Below are 22,269 nucleotides of genomic sequence, written 5' to 3' on the forward strand. Positions count from 1 at the left end.
TGATCACGGTACAATGCGCTCTGTTGTGCTTTCAGTGAGAAACTTGGTGAGAAACAAAGCAAAAGATCAATAGTTCTTTTTCATACTCCTTTAGATTGAAACGAACACATTTGCAGAGTCAATTATTTTCTATAGATGCGATTATTCTTTGTGGCGTCGCATCGATATCAATTTCATCCATTAAACATTTCATATCTATTCTTATTTTAATCGGATCTAGTCATAAAAACAATTTAATTTTACAAGTATACATACTTCTTAAACTAGAAAAGCTTCTTCAGCTTGTACGCAGCTGGAAAAGTGTTTCTATCGTAAAGCTAAATAGTTTACAACTTAAACGATAAACCTCAAAGAACACTTTTATGCATAATATTTATGTAAATATGTTTTTACATTTTTAACTCTGCACATAATACAACACATAAAACATTGTCATACTCTCCACGTCCAATCAAATTACCGTAAATAATGTTAACGAGATTTGGCAGGTAGCTACCGCGCCACGATCGCTGTACATTCGCACAACATCCGCTACCGAAACTTCTGAGAACGCCTGGAGGACCTTCACAATTAGTGAATTCAGCTTCTCGAATGCACCTAGCTCCGAAATAAAAAAAGAAACCGCTTGTCTCGTTAAGGTAACGCGCAAGGGCCGGAAGTTTGATTAGTCGGCAGTCGGTACAGGCAGAATATTAGCGAACTTAGCCGAGGAACTTGTTCATTAGTGGATCATCCATATGTGTGTGTGTGTGTGTGTGTTAGAGAGAGAGGGGGGAGAGGGAGAGAGAGAGAGCATAATGAACACTAGAGAGGGAGAGTTGGACGCCTTGGTAAATCCACGTTGTAATCTGACGGTTAGATCGGGCCGCCGATTGAAACTGCCAGCAACAGCCGAACAGTTCCAAGCTGCCGTGGTTTCAGAAGGGTCTGGCTTGCAACTAATATACGCGCGTGTAATTAGTTGTGTCGCGCTCGATAGTGTGCTTCGTGGCTGATTTGTTGTTGGTTATGGTAATTTTATTGGCCCACCGCGACCCTTGGGGCTCTGCTTGGATATCACGCGTTCATTTCTATGGCTAGGTATGTTCCTGCGAGCCGTATTTCCGCCATGTTACCGCCAAATTAGTGATAGACGGCGGAAATTCTGTAATACGTAAATTAGTGACTTGAAACACACAGAGTTGTCACTGCTTCGACCTCATTAACGAGTGATTTTTCGATTTGATGGAACCGAGAGAGCGAAAATTGCCGTTTAGGAATTTGTGGATCGCGACGCCTCGGCTAACATCAGTTTCTTTTGTAGTTATAGTATTAATCTCCACGGGTGTTTCATTGCGTCTCGCTCGACAACAAAGTCCTTTTACGTTACCATTAAAAAAGTTAGAAGGGTTTACGTAAATTAAGCTTGTTTCTAAGAAAGCTGTTTCCTAAGACTTTGTCTGGTAATGCACTGAAAATTAATGAGAAAACAGAAACTGTACTTACCTGGTATCTTGTTACTTCGTTGACTGGTAATAAATTTCTTCTTTTATTATATAAACTCCTCTTTCTACTTTCCTAATTACAATTTACAAGTTGCTTAAGTTGATATATCGAGTTGAACGTACAAACACATACTTAAAGTAATCATGAAAGGAATGAGAAATATAGCAAGGCGAATGAAAAGTGGAGACTAGTTTTAGAAAAACATTTACATATTTATATATATAAAATATAATACAATTTGTTACAGTGTAGATGATAGTGTAGCGTTTAGACGTTAATATCCAGTGTAAATTAGGTATAAATCTAAGAGCGGTCTGGAAGGATAGGGACGCCCGGTAACGCGTACGATCCGTGCGTGAGCGCGCGTGTCATTAGGCGCGGACACACGCGCGCACACACTGCGGGGGAGTACAAGTTCAACATGTTACATGTAAATTATAAAGATACAAGATACTATTTAGCTAGCTATCTGAATTCGAGTGTGTAGGTGCCTATGAAGAGTCCGGGACGTAATTTAAATCTAAAAACTATATATACAGGGTACCTATGTACACGCACACGCTATTCGCTCGATTCCTTTTTTCCCCGTCCACTCGTTTGCTTTTTTCTCGCACGATCACCGTGTCCCAATATCTAGCTAATGGGTCACAGGCATCGGTCGACGATGGTCGCTAATCTTTTCTACATACAGTACATACATTTCCCGATTTCCTGGCTCCGCCGAGTTTTCGTTCAACGTTTAATCTCCTCGCACTCCGAAAAGCCACTTTTCATACGTTTCTTCTATCTTATCGCTTCTCTTAATAATTATCTCTCTTATCGCTCCATTCTCTTGTCAATTTTATCGACTTGGCTCAAATTTGTTTATGTCTCAAGTTCGAATCGGCGAGTAATCGGTGAATGCTTCACCAATCGTACCGATTCTCCATTCAGGTACTGCACGTTACTTCCTCGTTGTTCCATTATATAATCGTTCGCTAGTATATACGTCGTACACGTTTGTAATTTACTGTTAGGAAAAAATTACAATGGAACGGTAACCTTCGTAGTAGTTTTTCTTATCGAAATCTCGATGGAAGCCAGGAATCTCGGCGTGATAACGAACCAGCTAACGTACATACGATGCAAGATCATTGAATATAAATGCGTAATATCGTTCCCTATTTATCTAACATAATTATCCCAGCATAAATGACATTTACTTGTGACACTTTGCTTGATTGTTCTGGTCATATCACCGGCAGTTCCTATCAGCCCCTCCCAACACGCAACACCCCTTAAAACATCCTGACGACGGCGACGCCTGCGACAACAGCGTCAGCGAACGGCCACTGAGACTGAAGCCAACGCGTCGACATCGTAGCACGGAAGAAGTCTCGAAACGACTTCCTCTCCTCGCCTCTCGCGCGGCGCGATTATAACAAGTTCTTTCGGCGGTGATAAATCATCGCTTATCCCGTAGCGGATCGTACATTCCGTACACGCGGCGAAGAATTCGAGGGAGGGAAAGTAGCGATCCTTTCTATCGAATGTTTCTCAAATTGTTCCATCTCTCAATACGTGTTTACTATCTTGCTTCTATCTTTCAATCATCGATCAATTGCATCACCGTCGTACTGTTTCGTCAATGGTTTAACATCATCGACAAGTCTCGAACGACTTGTTCTGTTTTCATTTCTGTGTACGTAGGTCTGCGTGTCGTATGGATATTTTTAAACGTGTAAATATTGTACGTGCTGACTCGATGGTTCCATGTTATAAGCGTTTACAAACAAAAAAAGAGGGACAATAATAACAGAAAGACGGAGTACAACTTCGAATTGGAACGCTGACATTAGCGAAGCGACGATTGGCAGTATCACGGCAGTATACTCGTCGGCAGTATACAGCAGTATGATCGGAAAGGAATGGACCTTCAGCGCTTAAAAGTAACGTTTTTTTTTTTTTCCCCTCGAGGATGAAGGTAATAATCGCTCGACTGCCCTACGATCTCTACACACACAGATCTCCTATGACATTTACGAATTATCGTAATATTAAATTGTAAAACGTGGCTACGCGCTTATTATTTTTACCGATTAGTCCGACTACGTAGTGAGGTTTTTTTTTTTAAATATTTCTACACTAGGGAAAGAAAGAGAGAGAGAGAGATTTATCATCGACAATCGGTCGTCGTAAGTCGTGGGAGATCGGTACTAAAAGACATCGACAGAACAAACGAGAGATTTTAATAGACGACCGAGAGACAGATGTGAGAACGAAAAACAACCGACACACACGGAAACCGAAACCGCGATATTTCGCTCGTGTGATTTTCTGGAAAAAGAGGAACGCGCCTACGAAGCTTTTCGATTCTCGTGTCTCCGACTGTGAAACCTGCGTTCTCCCCCGATGCAAATAGAATTGAGGAAAAGCGCGCGCATTAAGGGACTCTTGACTACAAAGATATCGATCGCGGTGCTCCGGCGTAAGTCCTCTACTTGCACGCCATCATACATGTTATTCCTTCCTTTCCCCCTTCTCTCTTTCTCCTTTCCCAATAATTAAAGTGGTGCTTCGAAGACTTAATCGACTGAACGAGTGTCAAATGAGGGTACATTGTAACAGGTCAAGAATTGGATCAATTTAAAGTAACTACGCGAAATAGATTGGATTTAATTCTGTATCGAAAAAAAGAAACAATTCTATTGTCTAACTCTTGTTGGTGATTTCAAAATGTTAATAGCAATTGGTAATTCCCGACCGATATTCGAACATCTGTATCGATATTTGTAAATTTTTCCCTCGTATGTTCTCTCGTTTAAACATGATCATGATAAATTGTTCTTTAAAACAATTCTTTTATTGTCTCAAATGTTACATTGTTCGATAAGTCGAATAAAACATTCCAGTAATAGTTTCGATAATAGATCGTTATTTGAATCATCAATTCATAAGTCTGAATCAGCTATGAAAGCTGTTAATTAATTACAAACGCTCGACGAGACAATCATTATCGATTGCCTACCAAGGAGTCAAAGCACCGCTTTAAAGCGTGGCGTCGTAAAGAAACGGAAGCACGTGTCTTCCGTTGGTGGAATCGATCACGTAGAGATCGATGCAACACCGCGTGTGCCATTCGTAGTGACAAGTGTCCCCCAGCGAGTGGTGGAGAACGCATCAAGAAACTTAACGTACGCTTCCCGACCGTCGCGCTTCGCGAACATGTGGCGCGCGGAATATATAAAAACGCATATATATCTAACGCGTGGAAACGCGGGCGAAACAGAGTGTCAACGCGACAAGTAAACTTCTTCTCTATACAATTAAATAAAAAATAAATAATCTCCGGCACGAACAGCCAGCTGAACAACGAGAGCTACACTTAAGGAACTGTACAGAATATTACAAAGGAAATGGTACAAACGTTGGTCAAGTGACACATAACGAGGCTAAAATAATTCCACGATACAGTGGAAAACGTTGCAAACCTGGTTTGTTAGTCCCGAGTGCGAATCGACCAACGTTTATATGGTCTCCGCTAAAAAACGTATCTATTCGTATAAATCTAATAGTAACAGAATATACAGACTCCGGCGGGAACCAAGCGATTCTCGATGAGATTACTCTTTGAAAAATCTAGAAAGTTGCGCCTGAAAGCTACTTCTTTAGAAATTTTCTTTTCATCAAGACCACCCGAATGCGTTTAATTCGCTTGGTTCTCAGCCTGCTAAATAAACAGCCAACAATATAAATTCTTTCGAGTCTAGAAGCTTCAAAATAATTCCGCACAATAGACAGGATTTCAATTTCCTCGTGGATATCTTTCGTTCGAGAACTGCTAAAGGAGAGAATCGGTTAGTAAATATTCGCGATTTACACTATGTTGCTTTTATCTTGAGACGACGAGTCGAGTTCGAAAACGCAGCCCGTTGTTTGTAAAAATGGACTAGAAATCTTGTATCATATTTTTACTCTTTCTCGTTCAATCGCGCTGTTACGTATTTACTATTATCAACCAAAGGAACGTAGGCTAAGATCGATTATGGTTATACACGTATGTAAGTTCATATTCACGTACGACCGATCCTAAAATTATTGTATTATATTTCACGCAACATAATATACGTCGGATCGTGTATAACAGACAGGGCTATAGTGGAAAGTAACGAAATAGAGGAGCAACGAGTAACTTTGTCGCTCACGATTTCGATTCACAATTCATCCGTATTCACGTTGTTCCTTTTATCTGATCGTGTCAAAGGGCGAGAGATCCATCCGTTTTGACGCAAGCGCCGACTATGTTAACGTTACGACGGAAACGTAATTCTTTGCAGGATTTCAAGGGACTTCCTTTGATCGTATCAGCCTTTGCCCGCGCCATGTTCAAGCGAAATACTTCGCGACTAACCGAATGAAATCGAATTAAATTCTGAATCGATTACTTGCGAATGAACCTAAAAGCTTGCTTTTATGCCGGCGTCGATACGGATCGATACCTCGTGGATACAGAGGTATTTATACGTTTAGCTCTTTACACACAATATCATTTGTGCAATATTTTGAAAAAGAAATTAGACGAGTGATCGAAGTCGAAAGATATCCAACAATGGTCCTGCGCGAGTACGCGATTCGTTATAACAATATAGTTGCACGAGCAGAGATCGCGAAAAGGGAGGTTGATCCTTGAATGAGGACACCGTAGATCCTACTCTTCGATGGACGTTCATTAGGGGAAAATATATTTGGCAATCTTCGATAGATCGTCTCGTGTCGACAACATCCATTATTCGTTCCGTGCGCGGTCACGACTCAAAACCATCAAAAATATTTCTCTTTCCCACGTCGATCGAGGTAATCCATCCAGCTGATCCATCGATCAACTCTTCCTCGATGTGCTTCGTAAAACGAGTCGCCTCCGTAAGAAAAATAGCGCTCGTTCGGTAGTAGGACAAACCGGATAGACGTGGAAACGAACGCGAAAGGGAACCCCGGCATCTACCGCCATCCTCACTCAACGACCAATCAACGACGAACATAGTTGTTTAGTATAAGTGACGCGTCAGAGGATACACACCGGTACGTACTTACATATGCATCTCCTCCCCGATCCAGCGCGATCAACAAGAAGATAAAACAGCCGTCCTAGATAAACGAAATCGATCGGTGGGTCGATCAGCGTGTAGATGACCAACCAGTGTTCACCTGAACGTACCGCCAACGATAGCCACCAAAATGGTTAATATTAAGACCATCGGTGGTATCGATCTAGTCGAGGAACTTCCGCCAGTTGGTCCGTCACTGCTGCGGGACACTTTGCTGCGCACCAATTGTCCACGTTCGACGGCGTTTGTCTCGTCACTGTCAGGATCCACGGGAGCACCAATATCCTCGTCTTCACTCAGCAGCATCGACAACTTATTTCTGAGAGGTTTCTTCGAGCAGGGCAAGTTAACCTCCTCGTACGGCCTCAAAATCCTAGGATAGTGGACTTCCAAGTTCTCCGTGCCCGGCAGTACACCCTTGTTCGTCCAGCAGAGAGGTTTGAAGGTGCCTCCTCGAGTAGCTTCTCGGAAACTTTGAAAACTGGTTTCCCAGTCGTAGCTAAGCAAACGTTCCTCCAATGTCATACCGGACAACTTTTGCGGTTCTTGAATCTTTACCGGGCTGGAACCTCTGTAACGAGAAAGAATGATACGTGATGGTTTGTCACTGCTTGACTCGATTCCACGTCCTACAGGGACGAAGTTTCAGAAGTCCCCAGGACGACTTTGCTCCCGTGACCCGCATCGTGAAAGCGCGCTCGTTTGCCGGAACAAAGCTTGTTGCAAGTCTTTGTGTATGGCTTGAAGAAAACAGAAACGCGTTTACGTGTGCCTCTTTCTTTCTTGACCAGGAAATTTTAGTCAACGTCCTGGGATTGAACTAGATTTCAAACGGATAAGACAGAAAATAGGAGTTCAGATCGTTGGTTATGGTCGTCTACACAATGATAATGAGTTGATCGTTTAGGTATTTAGGCTAATTAGTTTGATGGCCCGGTAATGATCGCATTGTTGGTAACAGGTGTATGGTTTTGAAGTAGGAGCGTTGTTTGCCTGCCTGTGGTCGATACAGCAATTTGGTCGCGATGTCACGCAAAGATGACAATGATCTCTGTCGGAGTTAACGATCCAACTAGCGACGACCTGCCGATATTAGTGGTAGTAATAACAGTAATTTAACTACGGTATTCAATGTAGCCAGAGTGTGTTTAGTGAAACAGGACGCTTGTTACATTAAGGTTCGTGACACGTCGCAGGAAGCGTCTTCGTGACACACGTAACATTACGTAATGCAATAAACGATGCGTCTGGCGCAATATAACCGACGCTCGTTGAACTAACGACAGGTCGTGCGGTCGTGACGCACGGGCCATCGCCGTCCCTAATTGCCAATTTAAAGTAATCAGAGTAAAAGGAGCGAACGTCTGGTCATTGCTTTGTGTGTAGAGGAATACGTCGTGATCATTAACGTGGTATCAAACCTGCCGCGTAAATTAATCTCAAACGGTCTTTGAACTTTCGATATAAAAAAAAAAAAAAAAAAAGGGAAAGAAAAATGAAACAACCGACGAACCGACAGTCGTGATTATTTCGCGAAATTCAAGTCAACCTAACTGTTTCGTTTGTTTTATAGCGGACAGTTTGGCAAAATGAACGAACAAGAGAGATCTCATCGAAATTATTGTCGATATTCAAACACGAACAGAAAACGTTACGACAAATACTCACTGCATCAGCTTTTGGATTCCCAAACTCTGCAGAACCGTCGGTAATGAAGGCAGAGAGTAGCAAAGCGACAGCTCGATGCGAGGATAATAAAGCGTGGATACCAAACAAGTTTCTTCCCTCGTCGACAATCCACCTAGCGTGATTGCTTGTCTGGATTTAGATGAATATGTACATTCGGCTATTAAATGATCACCCTGTAACAAAAACACACATCCACCTATGATTACCCTATATGCTTCGCTAATACCAAATAAAGAAGTACACAACTTTTCCACAGCTATACGCTTCATTTTCCTATCACTTCCAGAAGAACTTTATCATATCGATTCGTTGGATCGCCATTTAAATCGCTGCGAAAGAAACACGATCATCGACTTGGTCGATGATCACGAGAGAGAAACAAACGCTCACCGGATAGACCCTGACGGGCTTCTGCAGCTTCCGATACTCCTGATAGCTAGGATCATAATTGGTGTCAGACGCAATGGGTGGCAGCTCCTCGCCAGACCTTATCTGACGCAATCGGACCTTCCTGCCCAGCTGATGAGTATGCATAATGACAGCGAATATGTTGATGCCGCTGTTGGGTATGGTGTGTCCGGTACAATCCGAGATGCAATGACCTTCGGAGATAACGTCTGGCTGGCCGGGTGGTATGATATGCCTCCAGTTCGGGTCGATGCCAACGCTTAGAATTCCGGCATCGTGGGTGCGCAACTTGTCCGTGTAATGCAAACGCAGGCCAGAGCTGTCGCTGATGAATGCATCCATCTGCGGGTTCGTATAGTGTGTTTCTAGCATGTAGTAGCGTGGTCCTGTGTGCGGATCGAGCGCATAACCGGCCTCCGGTGGATAATTGAAGCCCTGCGAGAAAAACCGTGACGAACGTTCGATTATACGCTGGCTAGGAACGTGTCTGACGATTCGAGAATCGGAAGCGTCAGATTTATGGACGATGGTCGAAGGTTCATGGGGTGGCTTGTGTCAGGGATAAATGGTTCTTTTCAGTTTTTATTACTGTGATTTACGATAAATATTTGCGTGAAGAATTTTTAAAGGCAACCCGAAGGTACCTATGTACGTGCGCTGTTGAGGGAATTTTCATTATCGATTGTGTTATTTATTATGGATTTAGTTTCATGTATAATATGTTTAGTGTGTGGTGTAGTTTAAAGTAAAGCAAGCACAGGTGCTTAATTATATGTATAAATCATATTTGAAATATAATTGAGATTTGAATCAGTGAGGCGGGTAATTGCACCGAGGTAAATCATTGTCCACAAATGTTAATCGGGCGTCATCCTGGGACAAGCGTAAGAGACACACTGGTAGAACACAGAGAGTATCGCGGTAATTCTGGGTTTTGTGTAATGCATACCAATGCGGAGAGCGAGAGAGCGTCGCGAACTCGTTTCTTCGTGGTCGCGCTGGTAACACGAATACCCTGAGAAGATGCGACTGATCGCGGGACAGCCGGTAATCTCACACGCGACATCGTGTCATGATTTAATTGCTAGTACATGCGAAAGCACTGTCGTCCATATAAAATAATTTAAAAGGAAAGAAGACACTTCTCTTTCTTTCTCTCTCGCTCTCTCTCTCTGACTCTTGGACGGGTACAATTAAACCTGCTATGCTAAGTGTCTTTTTAAACAATATTTCAACATCAGAGTTACATTGTCCGATACCATGGATCGAATCAATTTAGCAATTTGCATTTAATTTCTTTTTTAGGAATCACTTGAACCGAAACGAATCCAATTTTTCACTTTCTAATTCGAGCGAAATTATATCTCGAACCGATATCCGTGTTGGATGGGAAATTTATTTAATTCTTCATTTACATTTAAATGTGTCACGTAACATACCTCAGAACCCAGGCTCCAAATAGCCGCGATTGTGTTACACTCAAGAGACGGCTGATTGGGCTCGTAGCAAACACTGCCGGACGTCTTCGCGGCGGACTCCAATAGCGCCTGATCTCTACGACACTCGTACAAAGTCATGTGATGCAGGTAATCGTGACTTCCGGGTTGTATCACCGGCTCGTACTGAAAAAGGAAGAGTCGATGCGCGCTCAGTTCAACACCTGTCAGATAAGAAGAAGGAAGAAAGCGGGAGAGAGGAAAAAAAAGAACGGCTCGCGCCGCTGACTTGGAAGAACTTAATTCATCGCGTACATACCAGCGTTTACGAATGGATGAAAAGTTATCTTCGATAAATCAAGGATCTTTTCAACGAATCGACGTGTGCCTTTGAATCGGTATGAATCGCGCGTCAGAAATTTTAAGCACGTGTTTCCTATTGACGAACGTATGCTATACCTCGATGAAGGCTAACTTTCACATAGAACGGTCGTTCTCGCGACTTCGTTAGACGAGAATCGCAACATAATCGCATTACGTGACGTAGTCGCCAACGATTCATACAGAAATATTGTTCCAATGTTACGTATTACAACTGCTAGGAAATATTTTTTTATTTATATTTTATTCCGTTTTCTCAATCAATAATCGAGTTAGATCCGAGCACCTCGTGTCATTCCGCTGCTTCATGTGCAAGATTAACATTAGCACGGTGATGAAATATATCATAACGATAAATATAATACCTATATATATATACACACATAGGTATGATGTCCAGATTCGAATAAGACCAGAAAATACTTTTCGCTGGTGCGTTTTACTGATGGAAAACAAGTCGCGGTTACTCGATTTTACAGGTCGACTGTCACACGTCCTCGTCGATCGGTCGTTTAGAAATAGATACATCAAAACCACGAAGCGTTATCGGAATTTTCGAACATCACGATTGGAAATAGAGATCAAACTCGACGAATGATTTCGCGCGAATGACAGACCTCTCGAACCGTGTAAAGATACTTTGCCGTATACGCGTGAAAGCAACGCGATGACGTGTTCGTAAAAGAGAAGGATTCGCGTTGTATCTGCCGGAAGCGCGATTTATACGGTTTCATCAGTCGTTCGTTCTAATGGAGGGGCTCTTGACTCTCGACATTAACCGTAAACCGACCGACGAAACGATCGTTCCCGGACCTTGGAAGATACTTGCAAGGATTTCCAGTCGACAAACTGACTGAGATCTCTGGTGCTCGACGGCTTCCACTGCACGTCGACGAGAATCTGTTCATACGCTCTAGGTTTAATCAAGTTTAGATGGGTTAGATGCGTAAGACGCGGCGCGAGCAGGGTTAAGAGTAAGTAGGTTACAGTTACGAGGAGAACTTACCTTCACGACGTGGTGTTTGTGATCAATGTTTGGCATCCTTAGAACGCGACACCAAAGCAGCGTGTCTTGTCCCTTGGGTAAACGAACCTGCAAAGTAATTTAAAGATGCTTGGTTAAACGGACGTAATTCTTTGCGTTAGCTGTTCAGGTGCATCGAAACGAGGAAACTTTTCCACCCTATAAAAATAAACCGACTTCGCGTTTATTTCAGAGTTCGAAGGATTTCCAGGTTACATAATACAGTCACTTTGAAATTTTAATCGACTTTATTACAGCAGTTTGCGGCTATATATAGGAGAAATGGTCGCAAACATACAACGATTTACGCATGGTATGGGTACGAAGAGGGTAGAAACGAATTGAGATTGAATAAGGGTATAGAGGTGGATGCTGTTGGCCGTACACGCACGAGTTAATGCTTCCTCAAAACTTTTCAAATGTTAACGCTCTGTACAGGTTGGTCACCACATAATACGACTGGGAATTCATCCGACGCTGCACGAAACTGGATGGTACTGTATAGATCTGTCTATACCCGTTAATGGAGGAACGTGGTATTTAGCGCGGTACACGCTTGCTATCGCCGGACTGCCAGCCTCCAAATTGTTTTTCTAATTGCAACTGTCTTCGACCGAGTTTCCTCCAACAATTTGCGTGACAAAGATAATCCAGAGAAACGATTTTCGGAATCGGAGCCGTGTTCACCGGCGAAACGAGCGAAACTATTGCTGTTTTAAACGATCGTGTACAAATGAAATAGTTTCTCGAACTACCGTCATCTCGTTTCCCTTTTACTAAAAAAAAAAAAAAAAAAAACTGAACATTTTCACACCGATGATAATTAAACTGGATATTAAGCCTCCTAATCTAACTCAACGAGTTGGATATTATTGAAAATATTATACAACTATTTAAACTATTCTAACAGAGAAAGAAAGTCAAGATATCGTTTGAATAGTCAAACTGCAGGTCAAAAGGATTTCTCTGGAGGCACATATATTAACGTCGAGACGTCTGATACCTGGCGTGAATCTTCAGGTGTTGCCGCAGACCGTTTGTCAGCAAAGGAACGCACAAAGGCGTATTGAGTAAATTTAATCTACAGTAAGAGATCGAAAGAAAGAATAAGAGAACGAACCAAAGGATTCCTTACCACCGTGATTACGAGGCGTTTTAAACGATCGAAGAAAAAAGTTGTCGATGCGCTGATCGAGATTGGATTTATGCCGAAAAAGATCTCGCAATATATAAAGAAAGAACGGGAGGGTTCAGATGGAGTAGGAAACGAAGGTTGAGGCTTGAGTTGCAGCCGCGGGGTATGTGTGCGATTCTGAAGAGAAAATTGCGATTCTTTTTTCGCGGCTGTGCTGTTCGACCGCCTTGAGCTTGAGCTACACAGCCGTAGGGTTCTCCCACGCGCTTCTGCGAAATTATCGATGTCAAGATTACCGAGAAGGACGACTGCGTTTATTGTTTTGCGGTTGAATATGCTGAACGGCCTCAGGGTTCGGTCAAGATTTCGGTCCAGCGAGCCGCGTTTACGATTCCTCTGGCTTCTGGCTGCATTTCCTACAGAATATCTTTCTTTGGCCAATCAGATCTCTCTCTCTCTCTTCCTCCCTTTTCGTAAAAAAGCTGATGTTGCCGTTGCACGCAGTATGAGAGCCGATACGTGCGAGGGATGCTTGCAGAATCACTTTATCACACGAAAACTGGGCATAAACTTTTATGTTCGTCTGGGTGTAATCTGGATAAATAAGAATCGTTCAGAAATGGATGTTGACCTCGTACAAGGAATTCTTCCAAATATGTACGTGGAACGTCGATTCGTTCCGGAATAAATACTCTATACGTATGTTACGGTAGACACGTTAGTCAGAGATTGATAGCGCCGGGATCAGGAGAAATTTTAGATATACCTGAAACTTGGTTTCAACGGTCTAAAACATAGAGGTATCCATTTCTAAGCGTATCTTTATCTTGCATCTATAAATTGTGAAACAATTAAATCTAGAATAGACTGATTTGTGAAAGTGTTGAAATACTCATTGCAAACTTTTATACATATATATGAGTGTATTATTAACGTTTTACAAACATTTTGAAACAACTTTGGTATTGTATCGAGACACAAGTGTCATTATTATATTGGTAAAATTTGAAACCACTGTGATTATATTTGTTAGAAAACCGTGAACTATCGAACTGGAAATAAACTGTGCTCTTTTCATTTATCACTGAATTCTATTTGAATGACACTCATGACACATACACGCGCACGTTTTAGTAACTTCCATAAACGAAACACTAAATTGTCAAAGCAGTACACAAGCTCAGGCTATGAATTCAACGCAAATAGACGTCATCGCGAGAGCGATTCACGACACGCCTCACCCTTGGCCGCTTTTTCCTTCGCTGCGTGGATTCTTGGAAAGAGAAGAGACGATAATTATCCTGCGGGTATGTCGAGTTTCGCACACTATGCGTTCAAATGGATGACTTCTTTTGAAGGACAGCCCACGTAAAAACGCGTTTTATGTTACTCGGCCGACGTGCTCGCATAAGCATTTCATATTTCGCCCTTTCCTGTTTCTCATCGCGGCGCCAACTTTTTACTCTTGGTCGGTTGCTCCTATAAATAACTAATAACGCGTCGCGATCCCTTTTCGAAATCAGATCTGATAGGGTCGAGCGAAGCGCGAGAAAAATTAGACGTGTGAAAGAAGCCCGTTGAAAAGCGTATGAAGGAAAAAAAAACAGAAGATATACAGGAAACGTGTCTGTTACGAGAGATGTAACAGCGATTCAACGGGGGAGCTTCGTCAGAACTCTCTGAATAACTATATTGAGAATGAAGAATGATGGCGTATCCTTTCACGAGGCACATTTACCAAGACTATGATTGATGACGAACATCGCTAATGAACTTCATAGTTCATGGAAACTTCTGTGTTTCTTGCAAACATCAACTACAATTTCCCAGTTGAGCAATGAAACGAAAACTTCATCCACGCGATTCTATCAACACAATAGCGGATTAGGCGAAAAGTCGAAATTATCTATGCGTCAGAAAGATGGTATGCAAACGATGTTTGGGGGAGAGCGTGCGAAAATAAAAACGAGACTATATAAATTTACGAGGCAACAGGGGTGACGATGAGGCGCGAAACGGCATCCGCCTGAGGCGGATTTGGCGCTCTCTCGTTGGTGAAGTTTCCCTTTCGATTCGTCCCGAGAATGGCCGACGAAAAAAGTATCACTGCCGGTCTTGGAAAAGGGAGAATGAATGCAAACCCGTCCTAACAAGTTGGCCCTCGCTCTCTTTGTGTCCACAGACATTCATATTCATCTCGTCGCGATACAAAAGTTATTCAACTGGCGAGGAACTTCCGCGTACGTAGTTAGCGAGGAACAAGTAGCATTCGTATAAGAAAGAAGTAAGAAACGGAGAGAGACGAGGCGCGGTGGTCGTAAGATAAACGACGCTCTGGCAACTTTAATGTCGCCGCTATCCGGCCGTCTCCAACTGTGAGAGAAACAGAGACGAACAGACGGCTCTTCTCATCGTGACAATTAAAACCGCTATCGCGTTACGAAAGTTTTGGCAATGCGAGAATGCGTGTCGACTAATCAGACATCGCTAGAATTAAGAAGTTTGCGAACGAGGCGCATTACCGTAGCAAAGTATCGTAACTTATGGAGAAATTGTAGGTATAAGATGGAATAACAAAAAGGAAGAACGGTGAATTATTTCTCGCAGATACTAAACAGAATTAAATAGTTGATGACGTACGGGGCTGACCATGGTAATTTATAGCAGTGTTCTGTAATTCTGGGCGATTCAACTGGGTCGAGGAAACTTGGAAATTGTACGAAGCCTTCTCCACTGAATTCGGTGAGGCATCGTACTGCGTGATACCAAATATGCGTACGAAACTTCGTTCCTGCATGATTTACATTAGCACAATCATTTGTGCTGTTAACTTGTCGCACTTGTAGGCTATTACCATATTCAAAAGCCTGAATAACATTTGAAATTTTACTCTTTAGACCGATTTCACGTGAAGATACGCGTATCGTGATACACGTGTCACGAGCTGCGTATCGTGTGAATGTCGCCGTTTGGTTTAATGTCTCATCTATCGCTTTCATATCGTTGACAAGAACACGAAATGAGTATCGCGATACTGCGTCGCCTGAGAATTGTCGTGTTATCGCTTCCATTAGTGTACATATATATTCGGTATGTATCATATGCGCATCGTGATACACGTATATCCGTGTGAGACCGGTCTTACTATTATCACGATCTTTCATTGTAGCTTTTAGCGAGATGTACGTAATTGTATAATTCGAACTGTGCTCATTGCATCTCTCTGTTACAATTAAAGTAAAAGCAATCAAATCAGTACTACAAACAATTTCATATCAGAGGGATATCGAAGTAAAAACAGAAAGGAGAAAGGGAATCGTTCGATTTGCTGGGCGAACGAGTAATTCCTTTCCAGCTGGGAGACGCGGTAATTTGTTTCAGCTGATGAGCACCGAAACACCCCAGTTTCGCGATCCTGTTGGATACAAATTGTAAACAGAGCTGATGAAATTAGAGTCGTTCGGTTTCAACCAGCCACCTACCCCTCCCTCGTAATTCCAATTTATTATTTCGTTCCCGGCTTTTCCTGATAATGCAAGCCGTTTCCGTTCGTTTCCATTACCAGATTCGTTGACACACGTCGTTCGATTGAATCGCGCAAAAATATCGAAAGTGCCATTTATCGGTAAAATCAGATACGATGCATTTCGCGAGGAACCTCGGCAGTGGAAATTTCACAAGATACGACGAAAACGGAACGAAAGAGGGAGAGACAAAAAGATAGAATAGAGAGGACGTTCTCTAAAATTCCCGATTTTTCACCGATCGAGCTGCCAACGCGAAAAGACACTGAAGCGTAAGCTGACTGATAACTTCGACATCTCTCCTTCGCTATATTTGCACATCGTCCATCCACCAATCACGTCATGTTTACGACTTCATTCACGTTGAAACTCGTCGTAGTTCCTCTTAGACTGCCGCCAAGAGTGCTCTCGAATTCTGGCATCGATAATAGAGTACTCGAGTATTTTTCATCTTCATTATTCACGCGAATGATCGATCTCTGCTCGTCGACGACGCGGAATAGGCGCCACGTAAATCCATACTAAACCATCCCTTCCTTCTCTCTGTCGGTATAAACTATAAGCAAAAGCTCGGCAGCCCGTGGAATTAGCATTGTCCGATCCCAGTGATAGCGTCGACCCGTAATCTATGACCCGGCGACGCTAATGAACGAATAGTTTTTGCCGGATGTGACCCGGTTAAGATTTATGCCATCATAAATTCGGCGCACAATGCTCCGCGGCTTGCATCCGATAAAAATCCACTCGTACCAGGCTGAACGTTAAACGCGTTCGAACATTCATCTCACGCGCAACCCGAGCCACCCACGCTTCGCTTTCTCTTTCCCTCTTTCTTTCTCTCTCTCTCTCTCTCTCTCTCTCTCTTTCTCTCTATTTTACTCGCTGGTTCGCTGGCTCACTCACCTTTTCGAATAACAACGTCCGTACACGCCAACATGAGTCCACGCGTTCGCGAAACAGAAGCGTGACTGAATCGACCGCGAGAATACCACGACTCGAACAAGGAAACAAAAGAGACTGACCGCCTTCAAGCAACGAACAAGAACGAATAATGTTCCCTTGGATACGAACAGATCGCGGACCAAATTAGTGACCATTCCTTAAAATTCTGCTAGAAGTTTATCCGCTTTGGCATATAGGAATTTTACAGTTTATGAAACTTAAGAATTTTTTATTGCACGAATTTCCACGATTAATCTACACGTGAAATTTGAAAGAAAGTTTTAGCCAAAGATATGGGATACTTGAAATTGAATGATAAACTTTGGTCTTTATTAATATTGTCATCGTCTAGCGTGAAGATTCACACGAACGCTCGTTACCGAGGTATTAGACGAGCAGCCGTCTCCCGTGCAATTTCCTTGAAAAGTTTTCACCGCATTCCCCGTTCAATTACAATCAAATTTTAATAACCACGGTCACGATGAATGTGTCTAATAACTTCAAAGACATTATCGAAGTTCGATGGAACCGTGTCAGAGGGAGAGTCTGGCGACGAATCGGAACAGAGCCGCGATTCATTTCGTCCGACACACTTCTCTCTCGGAAAGTAAACTCAGCCACGGAAGCTTCCGGAAAAGTAGCTTCCACGGAGATCGAGTTTAATATGATATCGTTGACACTACGTTCCAGCCCGTAATTAAAACTCTTTAATCGCCTTTTCCGGGAAACTCTTCGCCGTACCGATGAATATTAAGCTCGTTCTCCCCTGTTACGTGTTACGCGCGAATACGTCGGATGCCGAATCGAACCAACTGTTCCTTGAATAATTGGATAAACAACATAGAGAGAGAGAGAGAGAGAAGGAGAGACGATCGTTCGAATATATTTTCGTAAAACCATCTTGAACGAGTTCACGCGTATAACATACACGTCACGCGAAACTTTTATCGATACAAACTGCGCGAAGCATTCGTTTTCATCTTTACCCTACACCTTCAATCTCACTGTTAACAACCAAAATTCGGCGAGCACCTATCCATTACATTATTACCACCTACGCCGGTCTCTGTATTATTATGCATACGTAAGACGCGCTGCATCGCACCGTATCCTCCCTCCACGCGGTATAATCATATTATAGCATACCCGCCACGCAATGGCTCGTATTACACCATAATTTTCCGCCCACGTGATTCCGCGCGTCGGTTTCGCACATCATCGGCCCGTCGTTCGGCGGTCGTTCGTGGAACGCGGTACCACACGTTCTACATTACATAAGGATAAAATACATTCGTGGCGTCGGTAATCGATCGTCTGGGTGCCACCAGGGGACGTGGATAAATGATTCGATACCAACCTGCTGGTTCAATATGTCCCACGTTTGAAGCTGCGGCTCGGCTTCTTGGTTGCGCGAGGTTGGCTTCGGTTGCGCGTCCCTTTGCACCAGATAAAGCGGCCTCGATCCTCGGATGGCGTCGTGATCCGGCAAAACTCCAGCAGCAGACACCGGTTCCTCCACATGATATTGCCAAACCACTTGCATCGTGTCGTTCTGGAACACAAAGGAAAATGATTGCCGAAGTTCGAGTGGAATCGAGTCTAGGATCGAAAGTTGGATCGAGTCGAGTCGAGTCGAGTCGAGTTTGGCCGGCAAGGGCCTCGGCCGAAGGCTCGGTCCTTCATTTTTGTTATCGAAAAATATCGATAAGGACGGCTTACGGAGGCACAAAGGCCCGTCTTTTATACCTGGCTTGCTATAAAAGTCGAAGACTTCGAGTTACCAGAGGAACGAGAAGGATAAAGCAGGGTAAGGGAGGTGGTTGGATCGGGGTGAGGGTGGAAACTCTCTTCGTGCTTTCACGTTCAAATTCCACAGGCATATTCTCAGAGTCTCTCTTCGAGCGGAGGACGGAGCACTCGACCGAGAATTTTTAATTTAACCCTTTTTATTTCGCAATATCCTCCTGCTGTCAGGCGAATCGCATATTGCAGTTTCGACAACATCGCCCGAAAGAGGAAAAAGCGTTCCCATGTACGTCGCGTTAACCTGTGTCCTATTATAGAAGACTATCCCCGTTGCTTTTAGGCTAAGCTTCCTCCCCCCGTCTGCGTCCGCATCCCCGCCACCCTTGCCGCTCTTCGCCATCGTTCACCAGTTTTACCCATTATTTTTCGTCCGACTAAAATAAAACCGACGTAAGTTGATTAGTGAATGTCGGTAATAGAGTTGCGAGTAACACGGAATCGAATAGATCGAGTTTCGAGAAGGGGTCACGATTCACAACTCACGACCACGCCTGCCGCAAACGATATTTCCCTTCGAATCGCTCGCGTGGAATTTATCGCGATTCGATTATATCGACGGAATTAGATAGGCACGCATAGACCATCGTTGATACTCACCACCTTTTCTTCGCGATCCCTCGAAATCAACACGCCTTCCCCCATCCACGAATAACCAAATTACCAAGTTATCGGAGTGAAATTAATTAATCCGTCGACTATTCGATTGCTCGCTCCCTTCAAATGCTCTTCCGTTGCATGCAAGAGAATCGATCGGTAGAAAAGTCGAATCGTCCATTGTACGGTGCTGTCATTCCCATTGAACAGACAGGCTAATCGCGTTTGTCAATAAATATGTTTCGATAATCCGACTAGTTAGTTTCACAAATAGATTTCGAAATAAGGATGGTCGGCCGATTTCGTTTGAAATTCACCTCTCTCTAGAGAGACGGACCGAAGCAACGTTATCTTCCTGAAAACCTTGTATTTACCTGGCTGCTGGCACAACTCCAAGCACAAAATAGTGTATGCTTGATGTTGCACAGCCACCGGCGAAATTAGTAGCCAGCCGCATTCGTTTTACCCTTTTCGATTAAATTGTGTATGAAATCTGCGCGTGCGCTCATAGCGTCTCTTGATCACGACTAACGCAAATTTGAAGCACTCACCGTCAAGTTACAGTTTGATCCTTTTGTTGCGCTTACGGTACTTCTTGGTAAAATATATTATGCTATATAGTATGTATAGATAATTAAAGAATCTTATGTGTAAAATATATAACTTGTATCTGCGCTTCTGAAAAATTAATAGAGGAATTCGTAGTTCATTCAGATATTTCAGAATACAATAGCGAAATACAAATATATAGGTCAATTACATATAAGGAAAATTTTATCCCGAATGGAAAGGTGATTTGCTTAATTCGGAAAGCTCATGGATATGTCCCAAAATATATTCACGATAAACTGATTACCGCTATAAATATGTACAATGAGCAAAAGCTACATTTTATTCAGAACTTCCTAGAGAACACGTGATCGAAACTATTTGACAGATTCGTCGTTTAAGCGTGGTTAAAGGTTTAAATGTTACATCAAAGGATATATATCCATGCAGACGAGATGATCGGTCAAAGCCTTTTGAGGATCCTCTGTCGAATCATTCGACTCGAATGCAAGAGAACTGGCATGCAGATATTCGTGCTTATAGCGATTACGAATTATCGAATATCAATCTGAATCATCATCGATACTGCTCTCGATGGAACGAAATACAATGTACATAGAATGAAAGGTACTATCAAAACATTGATAGAGTATCTAGTTTCGACTATTTTAAATATCGTCCATGCAGTTTTATCACAAAAACCTGGACCGCTTCACTGCGGGATTACTTAATCCAGCCTTTTTTCTGTTCGCGTTTAATAAATATGCCAACGAGCGTATCCGGTTTATTCACGTGACGTGGTCGAAATTTTCCCACGTGAACGCGAACCAAGCGAGCAATCAATCGGCAGCATTTTCATCTCCGAAAATTTTACGTGCGGGCATGCCTCGGGGATCAATTCCATTGCGCCGTGTGCACTGATAATCTGTGCCTGTGTCATGCTCCCGCATCGGGTGTACCCTTCGCAAAAGAAGGGTCACACGCGTGCCGAGGGTGTCCCTATGCTACGCGTGTCCCGCTCATGATACCGGCAATGGTATTCCTATCCACAGCCGATGGTGGTCGACCTCGAAACACGTATATCGATCCGCGTTATGAGCCAACGTGTGCTGGCCCTCGAACAATTTCGAACAATCACACTTGATTGAAGCATTGGCCAGATGCAGTCTCGTTAATGTTTCATTCGATCGAGGGACTCCCTTATCAGCTGCTTCTAAACTAATTACAGCGGTGAGATTTGTCGCCTGGATACTCTTCTTTCACCGTTAATCTGTTTCTCGGGGCACACTGCACTCCGCTGGTTAGTGTTTCATCACGTTACTGGCAATGAAATAATCTATATGATTATTTCATCTACGAATAATTTTCGATAAATTATATAAGTACTATTCTGGCTTCTAGAGTTTCGCGGTTTCGTCGCATCGGGTCTAATTGACTGAAACGGCTATTATAACGTATTTGGTTGTCCGAAAAGTGTCTTTCTTTCGCCAATGTGTTTTTTGCATCATTGTACCTTCATAGAAATGTGAAACCAAGCATGTGAAATGTCGCGGTGTTTATCTAAACAGAACAAAATGGATCGTACGTAATTCGACAAAATAATGTAAAACGTTGTGCGTCTATTATTTCCTCATAAAACGAAAGAAACTTTTCGGACAACCTAATAGATTGGATTCGAGTTCATTACTTAGGATTAATCTCATATTGGATTCCATATTTGTATATTCATATCTGTATATTTATTTATGATACATCGATAGTCTACCTTACAGAATCATTCCATAAAATTGCACAAAATTCTCTTGGTCTCAAACGACCCAGGTGCTTAAACTGCTTAAACTACCCTAGATTCCAAAATTTCACGGGTCTATCGCACGAAGCCCAATTGGCATTCCAGCGCGAACGATCGTCCCAAATGATCTCGTTATCGTTTCATAACGACGTATAAGATTAAATCGCACAGTCCTTAACGATAAAAGCGGGACGTGCACTGTCAGTGAAAAAAAAGGGGAAAAAGAACTGGAAACACGAACAGTGATTCAGAGACGGACAACGGAATTACGCAGTCGTCGGAATCGAGTGACGCTGGATTCGCAGGCAGCTCACGCGTCGGCCATTCACGTTCTTCGATAATCGCCGCTTCGACTAGTGGCAGTGATCCAGCCCCGGGAATCATCGGGGCTTACACGTTTCCGCGCCTACGTTCATTCCA

General features: G+C 43.0%; 1 protein-coding gene across 2 annotated transcripts in view; it reads right to left on the reverse strand.

Moving 5' to 3' along the window:
• Positions 1 to 1,673: 1,673 nt before the first annotated feature.
• Positions 1,674 to 22,269, reverse strand: part of Olf413 (DBH like monooxygenase olf413) — a 171,396-nt gene continuing 150,800 nt past the window's right edge. Inside the window, exons 4-10 of one of the 2 annotated variants that reach the window (XR_011799897.1) lie at positions 18,466 to 18,660; positions 11,490 to 11,576; positions 10,106 to 10,288; positions 8,649 to 9,101; positions 8,238 to 8,431; positions 6,556 to 7,140; positions 1,674 to 5,194 (exon numbers count right to left, since the gene is read on the reverse strand). Coding sequence is in view for 1 of the 2 variants with exons in the window: in XM_072003242.1 (XP_071859343.1) it covers positions 6,666 to 7,140; positions 8,238 to 8,431; positions 8,649 to 9,101; positions 10,106 to 10,288; positions 11,490 to 11,576; positions 18,466 to 18,660 (1,587 nt within the window). In the remaining variant the exon portion in view is untranslated. Of the gene's footprint in view, positions 7,141 to 8,237; positions 8,432 to 8,648; positions 9,102 to 10,105; positions 10,289 to 11,489; positions 11,577 to 18,465; positions 18,661 to 22,269 lie in introns of both variants that reach the window. The other variant, XM_072003242.1, reaches the window with a different exon arrangement.

The sequence above is a fragment of the Bombus fervidus genome, chromosome 1 (assembly GCF_041682495.2).
Source record: "Bombus fervidus isolate BK054 chromosome 1, iyBomFerv1, whole genome shotgun sequence".
Taxonomy (NCBI): Eukaryota; Metazoa; Arthropoda; class Insecta; order Hymenoptera; family Apidae; genus Bombus; species Bombus fervidus.